The 20,459-nt window shown below is 38.3% G+C and overlaps 1 protein-coding gene across 7 annotated transcripts in view; it reads right to left on the bottom strand.

Moving 5' to 3' along the window:
- Zfx (zinc finger protein X-linked) overlaps positions 1-20,459 on the bottom strand; it is a 66,400-nt gene that overhangs the window by 20,186 nt on the left and 25,755 nt on the right. For 5 of the 7 annotated variants that reach the window (XM_063242925.1, XM_013148939.3, XM_063242928.1 and 2 more), the window contains 2 exons: positions 6,584-6,676; positions 2,653-3,222 (listed from right to left, as the gene is read on the bottom strand). In XM_063242925.1, the coding sequence (XP_063098995.1) occupies positions 2,653-3,222; positions 6,584-6,644 (631 nt within the window). In that variant the 5' untranslated portion in view covers positions 6,645-6,676. Of the gene's footprint in view, positions 1-2,652; positions 3,223-6,583; positions 6,677-7,277; positions 19,524-20,459 lie in introns of those variants that run through there. The other 2 variants (XM_063242927.1, XM_003466409.5) reach the window with 2 other exon arrangements.

Here is a 20,459-nt window from a genome sequence, read left to right as displayed (position 1 = left end):
CTGCCTTTGAAACCCAATCAGCAAAAACTGCACTCTTATTCTGTCCTTTCACTGACCAAAATGGCAACCTATATAAACTGCTTCACTTAACTCCACTTCCACTAATTTCTCAATCCATTACAATTCGTCTCTTCCAACTTAGACACCAATAATGCCCTAATTACCCAACCAAAAAAAAGCCTTTTTCCTTAGTGCCTGATATTTGTAAGGATGCTTTGTATCTTTGACAATGTTGAAAACACTCTCAAGGGTTTTCCTCCACCTCATCTTCCCAAAACTCTGATTTTCATGGGCTTATCTCCTTTGCCTAAAATACTCAAAAAATCCATAATTGACACTCTCAGTCTAATGAGTATTCTCCAGGGTCCACCGTCCATGTCTATGCAGAATATTTTCTATATTCTATGGTCAAACTTCTACTCTAACCATACTTCTCTCACAAGTACCAAACTCGCATTCTTAACTGTCTAGGAAAAAATAACCACCAGACTGTCCCCAGCAAGCAATTCAAACTTTTTAACAAGTCCTAAACATTTTTCCCCTATAAAACCTATTCTTCAAGAATGATCAGGGTTCACAGCAAATTACAAATGGGGAAAAAAAAAAAGAATGATCAGGGACCTGATCTCCCAAGGTAGAAGTCTGATGGTGATCTTTTATATTACCTTTCTCCCTCAAATCCTCATTTCTGTTCTATGTCACCAAATCCTGGCCATATTACTTCCCAATCTCGAGTCTACTCCACTCCCTCCCCCTTTACTATTAAGGTCCTAGGGTCTTTATCTCATACATGAGCCATTTCAACTATTCTCTATCAGTAATATCTCCCTTGTCAGGATTATCTTCCTAAATTCAAAATTGAAACAAGATATCACATTTTTTTTTATCAGACAGGCAAAAACTAGAAAAAAAAATATCTGGTGTTGGTTAAAGCACTGGGAAATGGACCATATCTCAGAGTCTCACAGTAAGGGCAACTGTATTAGACAACTGTACTGAAGCAATATAACCAAACTTGTAAATCTCTATACGCTTTGATTGGGCAATTCTACTTCTAGAAATTTATTTTAAGAAGCTAAACAAAAAGTACACAAACAAGTACATCCTAAAGTTTTCATCATTTCCAGGAAAGGTCAGGATCCCTCCACTTTTTATATACAATGTCATTTGCCTGGAATATCTTCATCCCACCCATGCCATTTTGCATCATCTGAAACCAGAACTTATCCTTGACTTCAAAGGTCAGCTACTCCCTGTCTCCCCCCAAATTCAGGCACACCTATCCACAGCATTACAACCCTTCTGTCCTACAGCAAACTGAAGTTCCCTAGGGAAAATAGTTTTATATACTTACTTATTTAGAGCATACCCGTATCTGTATTATCTACAACAGTGCCTGGCACATAGAGGTCCAAAAAACATGTTGAGTGAAGGTATTTTCTTCCACTTTACAGCAAGAATTCTTTGATACCCAAAATCTCAAGAACTTTTAAAAGGTACTTCCTAAAATGGTGGTAGACTCCAGTACATTATATTAAATTCTTGCATCAAAACAGATATATAAGCAAATATTCTTGTAAATTTCTAAAGAGTTTATGAAGTTTCTGCTTATTTGAAATTTAGTTCCTTAAGGCATAAGAATTCCCTTACTGGGTCATAATTGTGGTCTAATCAATCCACAATTTTATTTATGAATGTAGTACTAAGAAATACATAGTAAAACAACACAGCTATCCTCCAAGATGCCAAGTTAAACACCTTTTCTTCTATAACCAATTATAAACCCACCATACTCGAAATACTGTTTCAGAATCTTGGTTCAGTACCATACCAGAACTCTTTTCCATGCTGTTCATTACAACATTTTACACATAATTATAAGCAGTACAGCTGGACATCGCGGTGCATGCCTATAACCCCAGCACTCAGGAGGCTGAGGCAGAAAGACCACGGTGAATTTCAAGGCCAGCCTGTTACATTGTCATCCCCAAATTTAAAAAAAAAAAAAAAAAAAAATCAAGGCCAGCCTGTGCTACATAGTGAGACCCTATCTCAAAAAAAAAAAAAAAAAAAAAGGGGGGGGGGGGCTGGGGATTTAGCTCAGTGGCATAAGTGCCTGCTTTGCAAGCAGGCAGTCGCGAGTTTGATCCCTGGTACCGATAAAAACGAAAAAGACCAAAAAAAAAAAAAAAAAAAAAAAAAATTATAAGCAGTACTGTGCACCCAAGAACGTAAGTGCACATTTCAGGCTATGTCCACTGGTTTGTTCCCTGTACCTATATCCATACAAGAATATAAGTAACTTGGTTATGCATTTTTCTAAGTTGAACTACTTAAAATTTTCTAAAGGGTTCCTAAGTTTAATAGAACAGCCTAATCATATTCCTTTATGATTTTATGAAGTTTTATTCTTTTGAGCCTGTGTTTTTCTAAACTGAAGAAATCTCACCTTTCTGTTCTGTCCTTAATATCTCTAGTTGGCATCATTTCACTGAATTTGGAGATGTCCTACACACTCCAAACTAAAAAATGCAGGTAGGTCTATGAGATTTAATTGAATTATATAGACACAGCCAAGAAAATTTCACCCAACCTAAGTTAGGAAACTAGTCTTCAAAAACCCTGTGACAATTACTGTGCCCCGGGACTTACAGGAGATCATAAGGTAGTCCTCACAGTTGCTTTTGTCGTCATCTTGTTGGTCCACAGGGATCCCATTGGCATCTATGACTGCTTCAGAGGCACAGTCTGCTACCAATACTTCTTCTGAAACTACATCAGTGGTCAGAGGATCAGTGACAATTTCTGCCTCTACGACACTATCATGAACCACACGCTCAACATGTCCAACATCAGACACATGTATAGATTCACTGGTCAAGACGTGTTCTGGCATAGACATGGAGGCGGATGTAATGTCAGAGGCTAAGACATCATCTGGAACTGTGCAATGTGCTAAAGAAACTTCTTCAGTTACATCTGAGTCCAGCACTTGTTCAGGAATGATGACCGTTTCAGAAACATCTGCTTCTCCCATGATATCTGGACACTGAACATCTTCTATAACAACGTCCTCAATAACATCTTGGATGACCACAGAGTCTGGGTCATCAGGAACAAAATTATGCACAGTTATGTCCGAATCCACAACATCTGACACAAAAACAGTTTCTTGTACTTCCACAACAATTTGATCACCATCCATGTGTGCAGCATCAGCTCCTTTAAAAAAATTTAAGGACAAATATCAAATAAGTATGTATTATTGTCTCAATTAACATAAATGTTATTTGATTTCTACCAGGATGACAGACTAATTCATCAGTTCTCACACATTTAGATTAAAAAAAAGGAATCTACCTTTGACTCATATTAGAAAGATGCTTTTAACACATAGTATATTCATCCCAAGTCAATTAACAAGAAATATATACTAGAAAAACAAAAAAACTAGTCAGTCGCAGAAAACTATTTGTGAAAGTAAAATTGTAGGCACATCAAAATTAAACTCATTCACAGGTTCAGGGATGATTATAAAAAGCAAGTAATGTAACTACAGGTGGCAAATGTACCATTTTTTTTATTACATGTGTTTTTCATTTCTTTTGCTTCTTGCTCCATCTCCCTCTCCTCAAATCATGGTTTTTCTTCTATTTTTCCCATGTACTTCTTATACTTCCCTTCTATTCTGTCTCTTTCTTCCTTTACATCATTCTCCTTTCACTCTGGTACAACAGACCACCAACATTCTCGATCACTATGGAAATTTAGGAATCAACCTCCGACTCTAGGTTGATTTCTAGGACATGAAAGGGATGAGGGCATAAATGAAAACAGGGATAGAAGGTCACAATCTGGGAGAAAGTCAAATGGTTAAGAACACTGTGGATAAAACAAACACAAGTGGGGTCTGGGGATTTAGGTCAGCGGCATAAGTGCCTGCCTTGCAAGCAGGTGGTCATGAGTTCAATCCCCGGTCCCGATTAAAAAAATAAAACACAAAAACAAACACAAGTGCAGCTGTGCCAGGGTGGGTGAGGGTAAGGGTAATTAAGAACGTGCCTACCCCAACCTCACTGAAGTGTTCTGCATCCTCTAGCCTCCGCCCTCCTTGCAGACCCCAAATCCCAAGGCACGTCCCTCACAATCCAGGAAACCTCATTCTAGTCTATTTCTGCAGTTAAGGAGAGAAGGTAGAAGAATCAAGTGTACCCCAGAGAGATTAAATGGCTCAACCAAGATCACACAGTTTATATAGCATGTGGTGCTCATAAACATTACTCTTAAATGAGTGCCATAAATGGGAATAAAAATCATATATCCTTGCTAAAAATACAACATTAAAAAAAACAGTATCTTGATTGCTGGCCCAGGGAAGTACAAATAAAGTTTTATAGAAGTATCACTGAAAAAGCTATTAAGTAGCTTAGTGCTTCTGGTTGTGACTCAGATGAGGCTGAGTCCAAGCAGGCCCCTACCTCAATGACTATGCAGGCCCTCAGAGGATGCTTTGTCGACAAACAAAAAAAAACAGTGAGGGCCAACAATACTAAAAGTTACAGGAAGTGTTTGAAGTCAGTTAATAACCATTTTCACTCTAGAAATAATGAAATAAATAAGCTTGCTTTAATCTCTAAGGAACTTCTACAAATGTTGTTTACTGATTTGTCTCAATATCCTCATCATCATCAAGTAACATCACTATCATCTCCATTTGGCAGACATGAGCATGAGAGCATTTAATGGCAAGAGGTTACAAATTCTAAATCAGACAAAAGGTTATACACTTAATAGTTTTGTAACCTTGGGCAAGTCGTTTAACCTCTGGATTTCAGTTTCCTCATCAGCAAAATGAGGATAGTAGTATCTGGCATGCATACCTCACAGGACTGTGGTGATGACCAAATGGGAATGTATGAGAAGTGTTCTGAAAAACTGTAATGAGAGGTTTTGTCATTATTATGACATATGAAAATGGAGGCCCTGGCAGATTAAGTGACTTGCTCAAAGATAAACAAATACCCTAAGTGTTAAAAGCAGGACTAAAATGCAATAGCTTTTCAGTCTATCTTTAGTCCATAGCCAAGGTTTATTTGTGGTGAAATTAAGCAAACACTATGTATTTTTCTCCAAACAACTTGGTGTCTCTTTCAAGCAAATTATACTTCATATTCCAATGAAGAATTATCAGTGTTATATTTGTCATTATTGAACTGAAATTACCAAACTTAAAAAAGCTATTTCTAGTTGTTAAGAAAAACATACACCCTCCCCCACTAGATTATACTTTAAAATTGAAAGTCACTAATACTTGTTGTTTCTTTAATATACTGCAATCCATTTAAAGCTCAACAGAAAACTCATTAACATTTTATTTGCAAGAACAGCTAGGTTAGTGTGATATAAAACCACTTTACATTATAAAAGCAAGTATAGGCACTGTGTAATATTATATAATTAAAATCAAAAGTAATTAAAAATCATGAATGCCCTTTTTTTCTATTTTTAGAACTGCATGAATATAATTTTCCTGCATGGTTTGGGAAGTGAGGTAAGACTGTCCTCCTGACGCAGAAGGTTCATTTTCAGAACTTGTGAGAAAGAATGCTGTAAACATAGGGCAGAGTCAGAATGTGGATGACCTCGGATTTATACTTCATCTGCTGGGTAATACAGAACAAAAGATGACATGATGCACATGTTATGGTAAAGTGCTCTTACCAGTAGGCTAGGCAGGGTAAGAAAACTAATGCAAAGGTTCCAGCAGATAAAAGATAAGAGTCTATCTATGTGACAGAAATAGAATGAAGAGGACAGATACAAACTAGAAACATTTTTAAAGAGACAACCAATAGAACTAGGCAAGATGAGAATAACTGAAAACACTAAAGTTTTAATACTGCTGCTCTATCAACTGAGTATCCCTTATACAAAAGATAGGATCAAAAATACTTTAGATTTCAGATCTTTTCAGATTTTAGAATAGTTGAATATATGTAATGAACTATCTCGGCAATGGTTTCCAAGCCTAAATATAAAATTCATTATTTCATATATACCTTATACAGATAGCCTAAAGGTAATTTTATACAGTATTTTTCTTGTGCCTGGGTTTCACTGTAACCTATCACATGAAGTCTGGTGTAGAATTTTCTACTTGACAGTCAAGAGGGCACTCAAAAAGTTTTGGATTTCTGGGTTAGGGATGTTCGACCCATGTTGTCAAGAATGTGAAAACTATTGTGAAGTGTTTTTGTTTGTTTTGTTTTTATTTTTGTTTCTTTGAGACAGGGTCTCACTATATAGTACAGGCTGACCTTTTACTTACTATGTAGCCCCAGCTGGCCTCAAACTCACAGTAATCCCCCTGCCTCAGCCTCCCAAGTGCTAGGATTACAGGAGTGTACTACCATACCTGGCAGGAGCTACATTTTTAAGGTGGAGAATAATGTGCTCACTTTAACATTTGTAAATTCTGACAGGAAACCTAAGTATGAATATCAATGTGAATCTAGCAATATGTCAACATGCTAGCCAAGTCTAAAGTTGTAGATTAAAAGTGGAACAATCCAAGTAGTCATACCTGTTGCATCAAAAAATGAGTTTGGCTCTTGTGGTTGTAATTCAAGTCCATCTTCATCCATGGCCTTTAATTCTCATCAGTCACACACAGCTCCTAAATCAAGGAAAAAAGTAAACCAAGCATTAATTTTTAAAATCATGCATTTCAAATGTCACCAGGATTGTTTGTTTGTTTTTAAAGGAGGAAAGGTCTACTTAGTTCACAGTCTGTGGAGGTTTTAAATCCATAATCAGCTGCCTCCAAGGCAGGGTAGTATGGCAGAGGGGATAACAGTTCATGGTGGAGGAAGATATCAATTGCAATAGATGAGGAGGAGGAGCAGAAAGAGACAAGCTTCTTCCCGTCCTTATGTTGTATGCAGGGTACTCACCCGAGGGTGAGTATAGCACTTGCACCCTTAACCCCAGCATTGAATTTTGAATCAATCACAAACTCTAGATCCACCTATCTCCAAAAAAGCCTAAAATTGCATGAGGCTGTACACACTCAAATTATGTGGCAGATGAACTTCTAATCAAAAACAAATCACAAGAGGCAGGAGGATCATCACAAGGTCAGCCTGCGCTACACAGGTGAGTTCAAAGACAGCCTGAACTACATAGTGAGACCCAGTCTCAAAAAAAAAAAAAAAAAAAAAAAAAGTGAATGTCCTGAAAATAAAAGTAAAGGAACAAAGCAGGAAGGGAAGGCTTACCAACAGCTTTTTTGGCTCCTGATTCTATACTTTTCCGAGGCCCACTTATCTTCCGGCTTTGGATTTCTGCACAACATCCCAATGATATTATTCTTTTCTACTTAAACTAAAAACTTTCAATAAAAACCATAACACATAACAATAAAACTTACAATAAAGAACCTTAGCCAATGTGGTGGTGCATGCCTGTAATCCTAGCACTCTGGGAGACTGTGGCAGAAGGATATAGCAAGTTCAAATCCAGCCTAAGTAATTTAGTGAGAGCCAGTGTCAATACAACAAATTTTAAGAAAGGGGTGGATGTATTGCTTTTAGTATAAAGGTCCTGGGTTTCTATTGCCAGTACTACCAAACATAAAGATCCCTAAAACTCTTAAGTAATAAAATAATGTATTACTTAACACTATTTAATTATTATTTCAAGAACAGGCATCAGGGATTACATTTGCTCACGCTTCTAGTGCTGTATACCCTGTCATTGGTTTCCCTCTACTTTCTCATTTTCTAATCCAACCCAACCAAAACTGTTAGATGCATCTTTCATCTTTAATATTTTTTGCAATTCATGTAAGGATCACATGCTTATTGAAATTTCAAATAACAAATCTGTCATTTTTCTAAAGTATTAGCTGAGACATCATTTCCCTGTTCAAAATGTTCATGGCTTTCTGCCACCTCCAAATAAAAATTCATTTTGGCTCCAAACTACGGTTTGATCACTGCATCACCCACAATTTCTGCAAACACCTCCCTCCACCACCACGCATCACTCATGCACGATTCAGCCAAACAAAAATGCTCCATGTTCCTATAAGAATCTCAGCATTTGTATAATAAATAATAAATGGAATTTCAACATGTTAGCTATGAAAGTTCTTTTCATTCTCAAGAAGTAGCATGTTTCATGTTATTTATTCAAACTGCTCTACCATGGATATAGTTCAGTGACATAGCACCTGCCTGGCAAGTGTGAGGCCCCGAGTTCGGTTCCTGGCACCAAAAATAAAACAAAACTGATTCAAATTAAAGCAAATAATGGCTAGGTTAATGAACAAAAAATTGTTCAAACATGAAACACAAAAGTGTAAATGCTCTGAATAAGCTGTCAAGGCCCTCTCCCTACTGAACTCACCTGTCTATAAAATTATTTTGCCTCTTTAAAAATGTATAGGCTGGGGGCTAGGGATATAGCTCAGCAGCATAAGCACATGAGTTTGATCCCCGGTATCAATTAAAAAAAATGTATAGGCTGGATATTTCGCTCAGCGATGTAAGCGCTTTGCCTGGCAAGCATGAGGTCCTGAGTTTGATCCCTGGTACTAAATAATAATAATAACAACAACAAAAATGATACATATAAAGCTGGCCATGGTGGCACATGTCTGTAATCCCACACTCAGGAGGCTGAGGAGGAGGATCATTATGAGTTTGACACTAGCCTGTCTCAAAAAGAAAAAAAATGCATAAATTAATCTTCTAAACATAATGAAATACTACATTAAATTTAAGCCAACTAAACTGACAATAAAGGGGGTTTGTTAAGGTATTTAAGCCTCACCTCCTTGAATTTCCATATATAAACCCAATCCTATCAGCTCCAAAAATTCTCAACCTACAGAATAGTTGTTTTTCTTGGCTTTTGCTACCCCTTGTTCTTTCTTAAATTCTCCCCTTCCTCCAATTCTTTACCAACACCCTAGTTTGCTTCCCACTCCCACCCTCTGAAGTACTTGCCTTACCTTTTCAAAGCCTTCCCCAATCTGTGTACTGGGTCCTCTTCTAGTCAGCTTTCTATTCCCTTGGTTTCAACTACTATTTCCACAAAACTGAGTCACAAAGTTCCCTTTCAGTACTCATGATGACACCTGCCACCTCCACCAGACTGTCTGCTGAGTCCTGCACTTTCATCTGGATAAAACCTGACTTTCTCCTAATGTGACCACTATGGGCTTTTCTTTCTTCCCCACTTATGTCCAGTCAGGTGGCCAGATCTTGCTAATTACCTCACCGTCCCTTTTTAGGAATCTCCCAATTGCTACCCCAGTCACCATTCCCTCTCACTTTTGTATTTCCTGATCCCTTGGGCATGAAAATAGCCCTGAGTGGCCCAATCACTTTTAACTAGATTTAGGTGAGCAGTGACCCCTTTTCTTGGTAGTGGTACTTGTGATTGAACCCAGGCCTCCACACTGTGCTACAACCTCAGTGACTGCAACGAAACTAGGCATCCCAACCTAGAAGCAGCTCACCACCCTGCAGGACAGCTGCAGGCCATCTAGGGTGCTGCCCACCATCTCTGGTGCTGCCCTGCTTTTTCTGCTACAGCACCCATTCTGGAATTCCATATGGACAAGCACACAGCTCAGAGGGGTGAATTGAGGCCATTATCCTGGCAGGAAAACCACTAGGGACAACTGTGCAAATGGCAAATGGTTTAGCTTTCCACATTTTATCCAGCTGTGCCCAGAGCTTATTCCTTCTTCTGACACTGGGGATACTGCAAAATGTCAATTTTTGGATGGTCATTTCTACTGTCTCTATAGGTCCACAGATTCACTAAAGTTCTCTCTGGTTTTGCCACTAATTGATTACAAATTACTTTATTTGACCATAAATTCATCATATTCTGATAGTGAATACATAACTCTCAGGATTTCTTATTTCTGTTGATTTTTTATATTTTTCTCAATGTGATTTCAAGAGAAAGGCAAAGTAGCCCACCATAGTTGACAACTTCTATCAAGTATTCTGGGAAGATGTATACAATTAATAATACTAATCTAATAGCTGTAACTCAAGTCCCACTCCCTAAGAATAGAATACTTTATTTTCAAATAATCTTCCCACTCCCTGTGTGGAAAACAAAAACAGACACTGTCTGCTGTTGCAAATGCCAGAGCCTGTCCTTCCTTAGCTGTGTCCTACTTAGAACTTTTGTATACGTTACTCAAAAATTCATTGCCAAGTTTTTGTTACAAATGAGTTTTTCCACAAAAATCACTGAGCACACTGATCATCTCAACATTTTGTCTGTTTAAAGTCTGAGAGTTCAACCTTTCGCAAGCTGTTAAAATTTGGCCCCAAAATAACAAACCTGAAGGCCTTATTTTTCCCAAACCTCTATTCCTGCTCAGATTAAGAGATGCCAAAATACCCTCTGAACTCAGTTGTTCTGATGAACCACTACACTATTTTTCAAATGCTTTCATCTTGTTTTTGGGGGGAGGGGGGTTGGAGACAAACTCACTTATATAGCCCAGGCTGGCCTCAAACTCTCCAGATCCTTCTGCCTCAGGCCATCTTCCTTCCTCGGCTTCCCAGAGCTGAGACAGGCCTGTACCACCTAGCCTGGCTAAATGCTTTTGTCTTTAAGACTAGCTTGATTTTAGGAAATTCGTAAGTTTTTTAACGTATCTTCAAACCTATAAAGCAGTACAGCTTCCTTAATAAAATATTGCCATTTAGATACATGCAATATTTTATCCATAACACTCTACTATAAGTCACAATAAGATGAGTATTACTCAACTCTTTGGATCACTCTTTGACTTTGAGGTGAATTTCTTTAAAAAACCCGCTTATTTGCTTTTGCCGAAATTATGAAAAGAAATCCTATTCACGTGTTTCCTCTAATGAAATATTCTGCATTTAGGTGCAGTTGTACTGCAGTGGAGTACGTGAAACACTTGGTGTGATCAAAGGATGAAGATAAGTGTTTTGATATAGTACGAAATGAAGATCAATTTAAACTACATTGTACATGGAATAAAACTGTCACAGGTAAAATTTTTAAAAGGTTAATTTCTGTCAAATGCAGTACATGATAAAGAAAGGCTGGTATTATCAGAGACTATTCTTACATTTTTCCTTTTTCTTGCACCTGCCATCTTTTTCAGAAGTGGACATTTAATTCAGTTCTAAAATGGTCATTCCTATAGTTGTTAATCTAGCAAGTGCTTCCATCAAAACCCTTCTCAATAAATAATGTCTCTATACTAAGAAATATTTCTGACAGTGGATTAGAATTTCTGGATTTTTCAGTTTTGGATTACATATGCCCAGCTTTCTTTCAGTAGAATGAGAAGATGATAAAGGAGGGAGGGAAAAAAGAAAGAAAAGAAAAAACACAGAAAAAGGTTTCAAAAATTTAAAGCTGGGAGTGATAGTACACTATAATCCCAGCAACCAGGAGGATGACAATTCAAGGTGAGCTTGGGCCACCACACTCTATGCTAGTACCTTGAGGGAAAAAGTAAATTACCACCATTAAGTCAGTAGGTGATGGAAAGACCGATTATGCTGAAATTTTAAAACTTTTCCCAAAGCTATCTGAACTGTGTCAGAGCGTAACTTTCTCAATTCCTTTTTATAAAACTAATTTAACTTTTAACACAAAATTTATCTTTCTTTCTTTCTTTTTTTTTTTTTTTTGTCTTTTTCCTTTTTATCGGTACCGGGGATTGAACTCACGACTGCCTGCTTGCAAGGCAGGCGCTTATGCCGCTGAGCTAAATCCCCAGCCCCTTTAACACAAAATTTAACACAAATAATTTAACACAACTACAAAGATAGTTAGTTATGAATTCCAAGTATTTGCAAATATGATCAATCATACACAAAATAATACACACCCCAGTACACACATAGAAACCCTGATGCAGTTATCATTATTCTAGAGCTAAGAGTGGAGGCAAGTAAAGACCAATATAAACATGTTGGAAAGGAAACCCTGATCTTCTCAATAGACGTTGCAAAGCTGAAATTCAACAACTATTTTTTTATTTAAAATAAGCTATTCAAAGTGGAATATTTTCTTCACAGAATAGGAATGAAACACCGATACATGCTACGACATTGGATGACCCATGAAAATATGCTAAGTGAAAGATGCCAGGCACAGGAGACCACATGTGACAGATTCACTTACGTGAAACACCAAACAGCAACGTATCTACTGCACCTTTGCAGATCAGTGGCCACCACGGTTTGAGGACAAGAGGGAAGAGGGCACAGGGCTTCTTTTGGGTACAAGGAAAATGTTCTAAAATTAATAGCAATCGCTGCACAACACTGAATCTAATAAAAACTACTGAACTGTATATTTTTAAAGGGTAGACTTAAAAACAGCCTTATTTCAATAAAGCTGCTTTAATATACAAGTATATCAATTTTTTTTTTTTGTACCGGGGATAGAACTCACGGTCCCACGCTCGCTAGACAGGGACTTACGCTGCTGAGCTAAATCCCCGGCCCAAGTATATCAATCTTAAACGAGCTCCTGTGAGAACATGTGTTCTAGAACAAGAGAGAGATATCATTAAATCTTGTAACAAAAAGGCACATATTAAATTGAAAGTAAAACACTAGAAGTATTCCCTCTAACATCAAAATTAAGACATGAATGCCCGTAACACTATTAGTACTTAAAATTATATAAGAACTGCTAACCAATGGATTTAGGTAGGATATAATTATTATTTGGAAAAAGTTAAACTTAATTGCGTATGACACAGTATGTCTAGGAAATGGAAGAAAATCAACCGAAAAACTAGTATCGATAGAAGTCACAGAATGTGACAGTATAAAACTAATTACAGGCAAAAGTTTTCTTTTTATTTGTGGCACTGGAAATTGAACTCACGGCCTTTGCTCTGAGTTACCCCGACCTTTTTAACTGGTTTCATGGAGTCAGATTCGGGCCAATCTGCCTAGTCTAGGCTCGAACTTGCCATCTTCTGCTCCGTGCACGGGGATCATAAGCGCGCGCCACTACGCCAGATTAAAAAAGTTTTCTTATAATACAAATGCAAAATCCCAACGTCTTACTTTCCTACACCCACAATTTAAAGAAGTAAAGGTGTATTTGGCTCACGGTTCAGTTCGTAGTCCCCAGCTGGCGGGCTCTAAGGCAGGGTGCCGTGGCAGGAAAGCGAGGAGGAGAGCTGCTAGCTGAAACGGCAGCTCTCGAAGGGGCGAGTCGAACGGAGCCCGGGAAGAAAAAGGTCCAGGCCACGCCCCCAGTGTCCCGCCTCTTCCCGCCACACTTCTAACAGCGGGTTAGCTACCAAATCCCATAAACCAACCAATCAACTTCCAAAAGCCCACATGAAGCTCTCCAGGGACATCTTGATAGAAACCACAACTGATAAGAAAAACATACAAAGAATTCACCAGGCACGGTGGCTCACACTTGTAATGCCAGCACGGGAGGCAGGACTGCTGAGACTTCAAGGCCAGCCTGGGCTACATAATGAGTTCAAGCCCAGTGTGAATTACATAGTGAGACCCTGTCTGTCTCCAAATTTAAAAATGTGTGTGCATGCGTGTATGTGTGTGCATACATGTGGACGTGAGCATATACCAATATGTTCGAAATTTTGTATTTTTCTAGGAAATTGTTCATTTTGCATAAATGACAAAATCTCAAGAAAAGCAAAAAAGGTGCCCCATTTCAAAAACTATTACTAAATTTTTTAAAAATCTCACATAAAAGAAACCAAGTATAGACAGTTCATAGATGGAAACCATCTAACTTTTAATAAACAAAGCATCTCTATTAAACAGACATTTCAAAAAAAGATACTCTCATATCTGTCTATGAAGTTTGTGGGCACTGTGACACACACCTGGAGAGAGTCCAGGAGTTCTGAGCCAACCTGGGCAACACGGCAAGACCCCATCTCAAAAAATAAATTTTTTAAAAACACTCATGAAGCTAACATAATCTTGTCATCAAAACACGGCAAGAGGATCACAAGTTTAAGTCCAGCCTAGGCAATTTAAGGAGACTCTGTAGGACCTGGGGATGTCACTCAGTGCAAAGCCCTAGTGTGCAATGCCCGGGGAGTGGCGGGGGACAAAGACCATGCGAAAAAAGAAAAGTACATGGCAATAACAAAGGAACGCAAATATCCAGGACATTCAAAAATAATTTAAGGTAGAAAATCTATTAATGTGTTTTATCACACTAGTAGGTACAGTAGAAACTGTAGAAAAAATCAATTCTTATTTGTGGTAAAAACTCTAAAATGCTACAAGAACTAAAAAAATAATAATAATATCCAACCACCTGAAAGCCTACTAACAACAGTACACTTAATAATAAAAACCTTAGAAGTACTCAAAGTACCTAGACCTGCATACCAATCATCCATGCTCTGGGGTCAGTGAATGCAGTTAGACAGAACAAGAAACGAAGAGGCAGAAAGCAATGGAAAAGAAATGAAACCATATTGTTCACAGATATGCTAATTAGCAAATACAAAGAATTATAAATTGATCTTACTCCCATAGGTCAACGAACTACCAATTGTAAAACACACCTTTATTTTATACACAACTAAGAAAAAACATCAATTAAGCTGTTCCGTACTTCCTTAATATCTAGGATTTTCATTTTAGATTTATCAAGACAATGCTTTCAGACTTACACAGATTTTTATCCTATCTTGTATGTATATAAAAATATAGAGATTAAAAATTTGGTAGAGTATTCCTAAAACGTCAAGTTACTTCTCTACTCAAAACTATTCAACTGCTGGGTATAATGGTATATGCCTGTAATCCCAGCATTTGGAAGGCTGAGGCAACCTTGAGAGACTCAACTATTTGATAAGTCTATGCAAAAAACATTAAAACTACATCACACAACAAAGAAAAAAATCCAGATGAATTAATTACCTAAATATTTAAAAAGCACAGTATCATCATTACCTGGGAGTAAATGAAGAATTTCTTGAAGGCACAGGAAAACAAACCATAAATGAAAAAAACAAAAAACAGCAAACTGGCTACTATCACATTAAGAAGTACTGCACAAATTCCATAAATGCCCAAAGACGAGCCACATATGAGGATATTTTCAGTGCATATAACTATAAAACACTACTATCCAGAGTATGAAAATATCCATAAACCATTAAGAAAGACAGCAATCCAACCTGAAAAAATGGACCAAAGATTATGTACAAGGGTTACGCAGAAAACTCAAATGGCCAATAAATAATGTGGGAAACAAAGATCAACCTCAAGAATAATCTAAGCAATGCAAAATGAAAACTGCAAAGAGATAGCACTTATATCCAACAGATGGGGAAAACTTGCAAAATCTAATCTTTTGGCAATGATTGGGGAAACAGGCTCAGACACAGCTGGTGGGAGTGTCAAATGGAATGAAATCTGGCATTGTGGCAATTCCCAGTAAAGCTGACAATGCACAGACTTAAACACAGCAAATTCTGCTATAATCCCAAGAGTGAAGAACCCTGTATAAGAATATTCACAATAGTAGTTTGAAACTGTGGCAAAAATGCAAACAGCTTAATGGTTCCTCCACAGGAAAGAACACGATCCCACAGGCTTGCACCCCTACTAGTACATGCATGACAGTCAAGAGCATTCAAGAGCATGGAATAGTCCCATCAGGTGGTACAACCTGTCCAGTAAACAATTATGCGTGTACCACTACTGGTACAAGCCATCTGATGGGATAATGCTTGTAGGCCCCATTGTACACATGTTAATAAGGCACACAGTATGTTTCTACATTAAAACACAAGTAATAGGGGATGGGGATGTAGCTCAGTGGCACAGTGCCAGCCTAGCAAGAGCAAGGTCCAGAGTTTGATCCCGGGTACCCCTCCCCAAAAAATGTAAGTAATACGCCAGGCATGGTGGTACATACCTATAATCCCAGCACTTGAGAGGCTGAGGCAGGAGGATCACCATGAGTTTACAGGCAGTCTAGGCTACATACTGAGTTTAAGGTCAGCCTAAACTATATAGTGAGATCCCATCTCAAAAAATAGTAACAGCCAGGCATGGTGGCGCATGCCTGTTCTAACACTCAGGAGGATGAGGCAGAACTGCTGTGAGTTAGAGGCCAGCCTAGGATACAAAGTGAATTGTATAGTGAAATCCTGTCTCAAAAAAGACCAAAATAATAATAATAATCATCATCATCATCATCTAGACAGAGCTGAGCATGGTGGCACAAGCCTGTAATCCCAGCACTTGGGAGGCTGAGGCAAAAGGATCACAAATTTGAAGCCAATCTAGGATACACAGTGAGTTCAAGGTCACTCTGAACATGGTGAGACCCTGTCGCAAAAAATAAAACAAAATACAAGTAATGTGGATGAACCAGATCAATGGTTTTCAAACTTGTTGGGTTTCAGGATCCCTTTAAACTCAAAAATCTCAGGACCATATGGAGTATATTATGTAACCCATATCTATTACAGGTATTTATCATTTAAAAAAATTAAATGGAGGCATTTAAAAATATTAACTTTGGTTTTTTAAATTTATTATATGAATAAACATGAACATTTACCTTAAAAAAATTAACTATTTTTAAAGGCCAAAAAAAAAATCTCAGCACCTAGGATACTGAGGTGATGATCATCATGAGAAGCTCATCATGAGATTGAGGCCAGCCTGGGCTACATAGTGAATTCAAGGCCAGCCTGAATTACATAGAAAGATCCTGTCTCCCCACACACACAAAAACAAAAATGAGCAAAGACAGTGGCACTTTTTTACATTTTTTGCAAATCTCTTTACTGTGTGGCTTAATAGAGGTCAGAAAGATCCCTTTGCTTCTGCATTCAGTCAATTATGACACCACGTGTCATAGAGCCTCTGCACAGTACTTGTACAATGTACAGGTAAAATGGTGAATACCACAATTAGGAATTGTTTTGATCTCATGGACCACCTACAAGAATGGTAAGAGATCCCCAGGAATCCCTGGTGCACCAATTTTGAGAACCAATGAACTAGATCCACAAAGAACATGAAGAAACCACAAAAACACACTATTTGGTGAAAATGGATAAAATGACGCCCACAGTATGAAACCATTTAAACACACAAAGCAAGCACTGATCTTGCTTTGGCATATAAATATTAGGATAGTGGTTACTTGTGATTAAACAAGGCAGAAATAATTTTGAAATATTGTATAAAGCCTAATGGCTACATGCTTCAAGGCCATGCAGTTTCATTGACATATATGTCCCTTTCAATAAAACACCATTTTAAGACACTTGGACTTTATAAAATATTGTTTAGAAAAATAATCTCACAGGAATAAGAACAGGCTAGCCATATTCCAAATCAGATAAGGGGTGGGGGATAGGGATTACTCAGTGCCTGGGTTTGATTTGGTGTCTTAACAAGATAGGTATACCTTAATATGAATACTCATTGGTCAAAGACAACATTGATTAAATAACTGACTCTGAATAGTTTCCAACTATGTAAAATTTTCTGCATCCAATAACTGAGATAATTGGTTCTGAGAGATCGAATGCCAGGCACCACCTGTGGACAAAGTGATACCCTGTCTCTGTATTCACAGTTTAGAAAAGACAAAAGTACAAATAGCATACATAGTCAAAATATTACAGATTAAATGCTATATTAAAGATCCTGTCAGATTATTTTTCCAAACAATATTTTATAAAGTCCAGGTGTCTTAAAATGATGTTTTATTCAAAAGGAAGAATACTTCAATGAAACTGCATGGCTTTGAAGCATATAGCCTGACATGCAATCTCAAAAACAATCACCTGAGTTATGGGATGCAGAAAATTTTATGTAGTTGGAAACTATTCAGTCAATTATTTAATCAGTGTTGTCTTTGACCAAAGAGTATTCATATTAAGGCATAACACTTTGCTTTACGGAACACAGAAGAATGAGCCTGGGGAAATGATGATGCCATTAACTGAAAGAAAACAGGAGACAAGAATTATTTTAGGGGTTCTGGATTTTTTAATGACACAATAGTACTGGGCAACTATGATAGTCAGAGACATTTGGCTTCAGCCATGTTGAGATTCTTCAAACATCCAGGTGCCACTGCAAATGCCAAATGAGCAACTAGAAGACGGGGGGTCGTGGCAAGGGACACCAAACTAGGGAGAAAGATTCTAGAGAAGAAAGGACAGAGGACTGACCTTGAGGGACAACCCACCACAGAAGACAAAGAAGGCTGTGACACAGACAGCATTTTTATGACACGCCCATGGATATGCTGTGCAAGTTTTCCGAGTTGGGGAAATACCAGATTTAGGAACAAGTGAGCTAAAAAAAAAAAGGAATGGTGAAGAGCAAGATAAGCCAGGTGAAGTTTTTGTAAGATGAGCAAATGTAGGACTGTTTCTAAGGTGAGGTAAAAACTCCAGCAGAGCGAGGGCACTAACAGAGACATCCCACAGAGGCAGGCCAGAGCCATTTTCCTGTGCAAGAGAAACAGGAGGAAAGGTTAGGTAGAGAAAGGGAGGGAAGGGAAGGGGAGGGGAGGGGAGGGGAGGAGAGGGGAGCAAAGCTATGTATGGCAGGGAGGGAAACTCAACTCTACACCATTTTAGGCTATTTAGCTAAGTAAAGTCTGGGTGATCCGAGGGCAAGAAATTTCAAGGGCCAGTTGAGTTTACAAGAACTGCTACTACCAGTGGCCACAAATACAAATACAAGATTATCAATGACACACAACTAAATGGGCTTAAAGCCAGGCGTGGTAGTACAAACCTATCATCCTTGCACTCAGGGGGCTGAGGCTGTGCTACATAGCAATAGTAAGATCCTGTCCCCCTCCCCCTAAAAAAAGAAAGAAAAGAAAAAGAAAAAGGGTTGAAAAGTAAGCATCTATAAAAATCAACATGGAAAAAGTACTTTTAAAGCATCTGTGAGATGTTTTTTGAAATTGGTATCTATCTTAACACACACACACACACACACACACAGAGCTATCATGTACCCTGATTTCTCCAGTGTTCTACCTTGCTTTTTTCCTCTGCCCAAGCTCACTCCTGCCGAGCCAGTGTCTTCCCGACTCCTCACTTTTACTTTCTCAAATAAATTTGGCCACTGCTTTTTGAAAAACACACCAGTCAGGGCTTTAGCTCAGTGGCATAGCGCCTGCCTGGCAAGTGTGAAGTCATCAGTTCGATCCCTGGTACCAAAACACATACACACACACACACACACACACACACACACACACACTATCCATCCAGTTTTGGGGTTTTTTTGGGGGGGGTGTACTTAAGGTTGAATGCAGGGCTTTCACACTTACCTATAAACTCATCCCTTTTTGTTTTGAGACAGGGTCTCATCAAATTGCTGAGACCGGGGGCTGGGGATTTAGCTCAGCGGCATAAGCGCCTGCCTTGCAAGCAGGCAGTCATGAGTTCGATCCTTGGTACCGATAAAAATGAAAAAGACAAAAAAAAAAAAAAAAAAAAAAAAAAATTGCTGAGACCAAGCTCAAACTTGCAATCTTCCTGCCTCAGCCTCCCAGAGTACTGGGATGACAGATGCCAATATCACACCTGGCTTTATTTAACCATTTCTGATGGAAACTAGACTATATGCTTACCTGTTTTCATTACAGAGTCTAACCTTAATCCTCAACATCTATGCTGTTGTACTGCCTAGCTTCAAAAAGAACTCGTTCTTCCAAGACTTTTTTAAAAAGCCTTTACAGTTCTTCTATGTCTTTCTCAGCTGTTAAGATATAAAAACAACCGCTAAGTTTATGTTTATACTTAATGCAACAAGCACAGTGAGTCTAAGCAACCTGCTTCTAGTCCGCCTCTTGCATGCCCTGTTGCTAATGTTTTGCTAACCACAACCTTGAGGATAAACAAGTCTCTTCACTCCTCTCTTGCATTACTATGACCCGCTGTAGTCTAGAAAAATGGAAAAACTGCAAATGAAATGCCTACAGTACCTACTTTTGTCTATATTACAAAGTTCTAATAAACACTGCCTACATGTCCCTCTAGATTAGTCAAATATCAATCAAAACCAGAGCCGGAAGTCTTGGTTTAGCAAACAGCCTTAGTCACCCGCCCAAAACACTACTTTCCCCAGAGGGAAGAACACAACCTACAAAAGGGTGTTTGAAGGCCAGTCTTTTTTTTTTTGGTACCGGGGATGGAACTCGTGACCTCATGCTTACCAGGCAGGCATTTATGCCACTGAGCTAAATCCCCAGCTCAGTCCAGTCCTTTTTCCCACGTCTTTGAGACAGTATCTTGCTAGATTGCTCAGGCAGACTTTGAACTTGGAATCCACACACTCTAGTCTCCCAAATCCCTGGAATTAAAAGCACTTATGAGCCTCCAAACCTAGCCCAATATTTTTTTTTAACAGAACCTCACTATGCAT

The sequence above is a fragment of the Cavia porcellus genome, unplaced genomic scaffold (genome assembly GCF_034190915.1).
Source record: "Cavia porcellus strain 051 isolate PalLab524CR breed Dunkin Hartley unplaced genomic scaffold, mCavPor4.1 scaffold_33, whole genome shotgun sequence".
Lineage (NCBI taxonomy): Eukaryota > Metazoa > Chordata > Mammalia > Rodentia > Caviidae > Cavia > Cavia porcellus.
The sequence above is the reverse complement of the archived record's forward strand: the minus strand, read 5'-3'. Positions and strand labels throughout refer to the sequence as shown.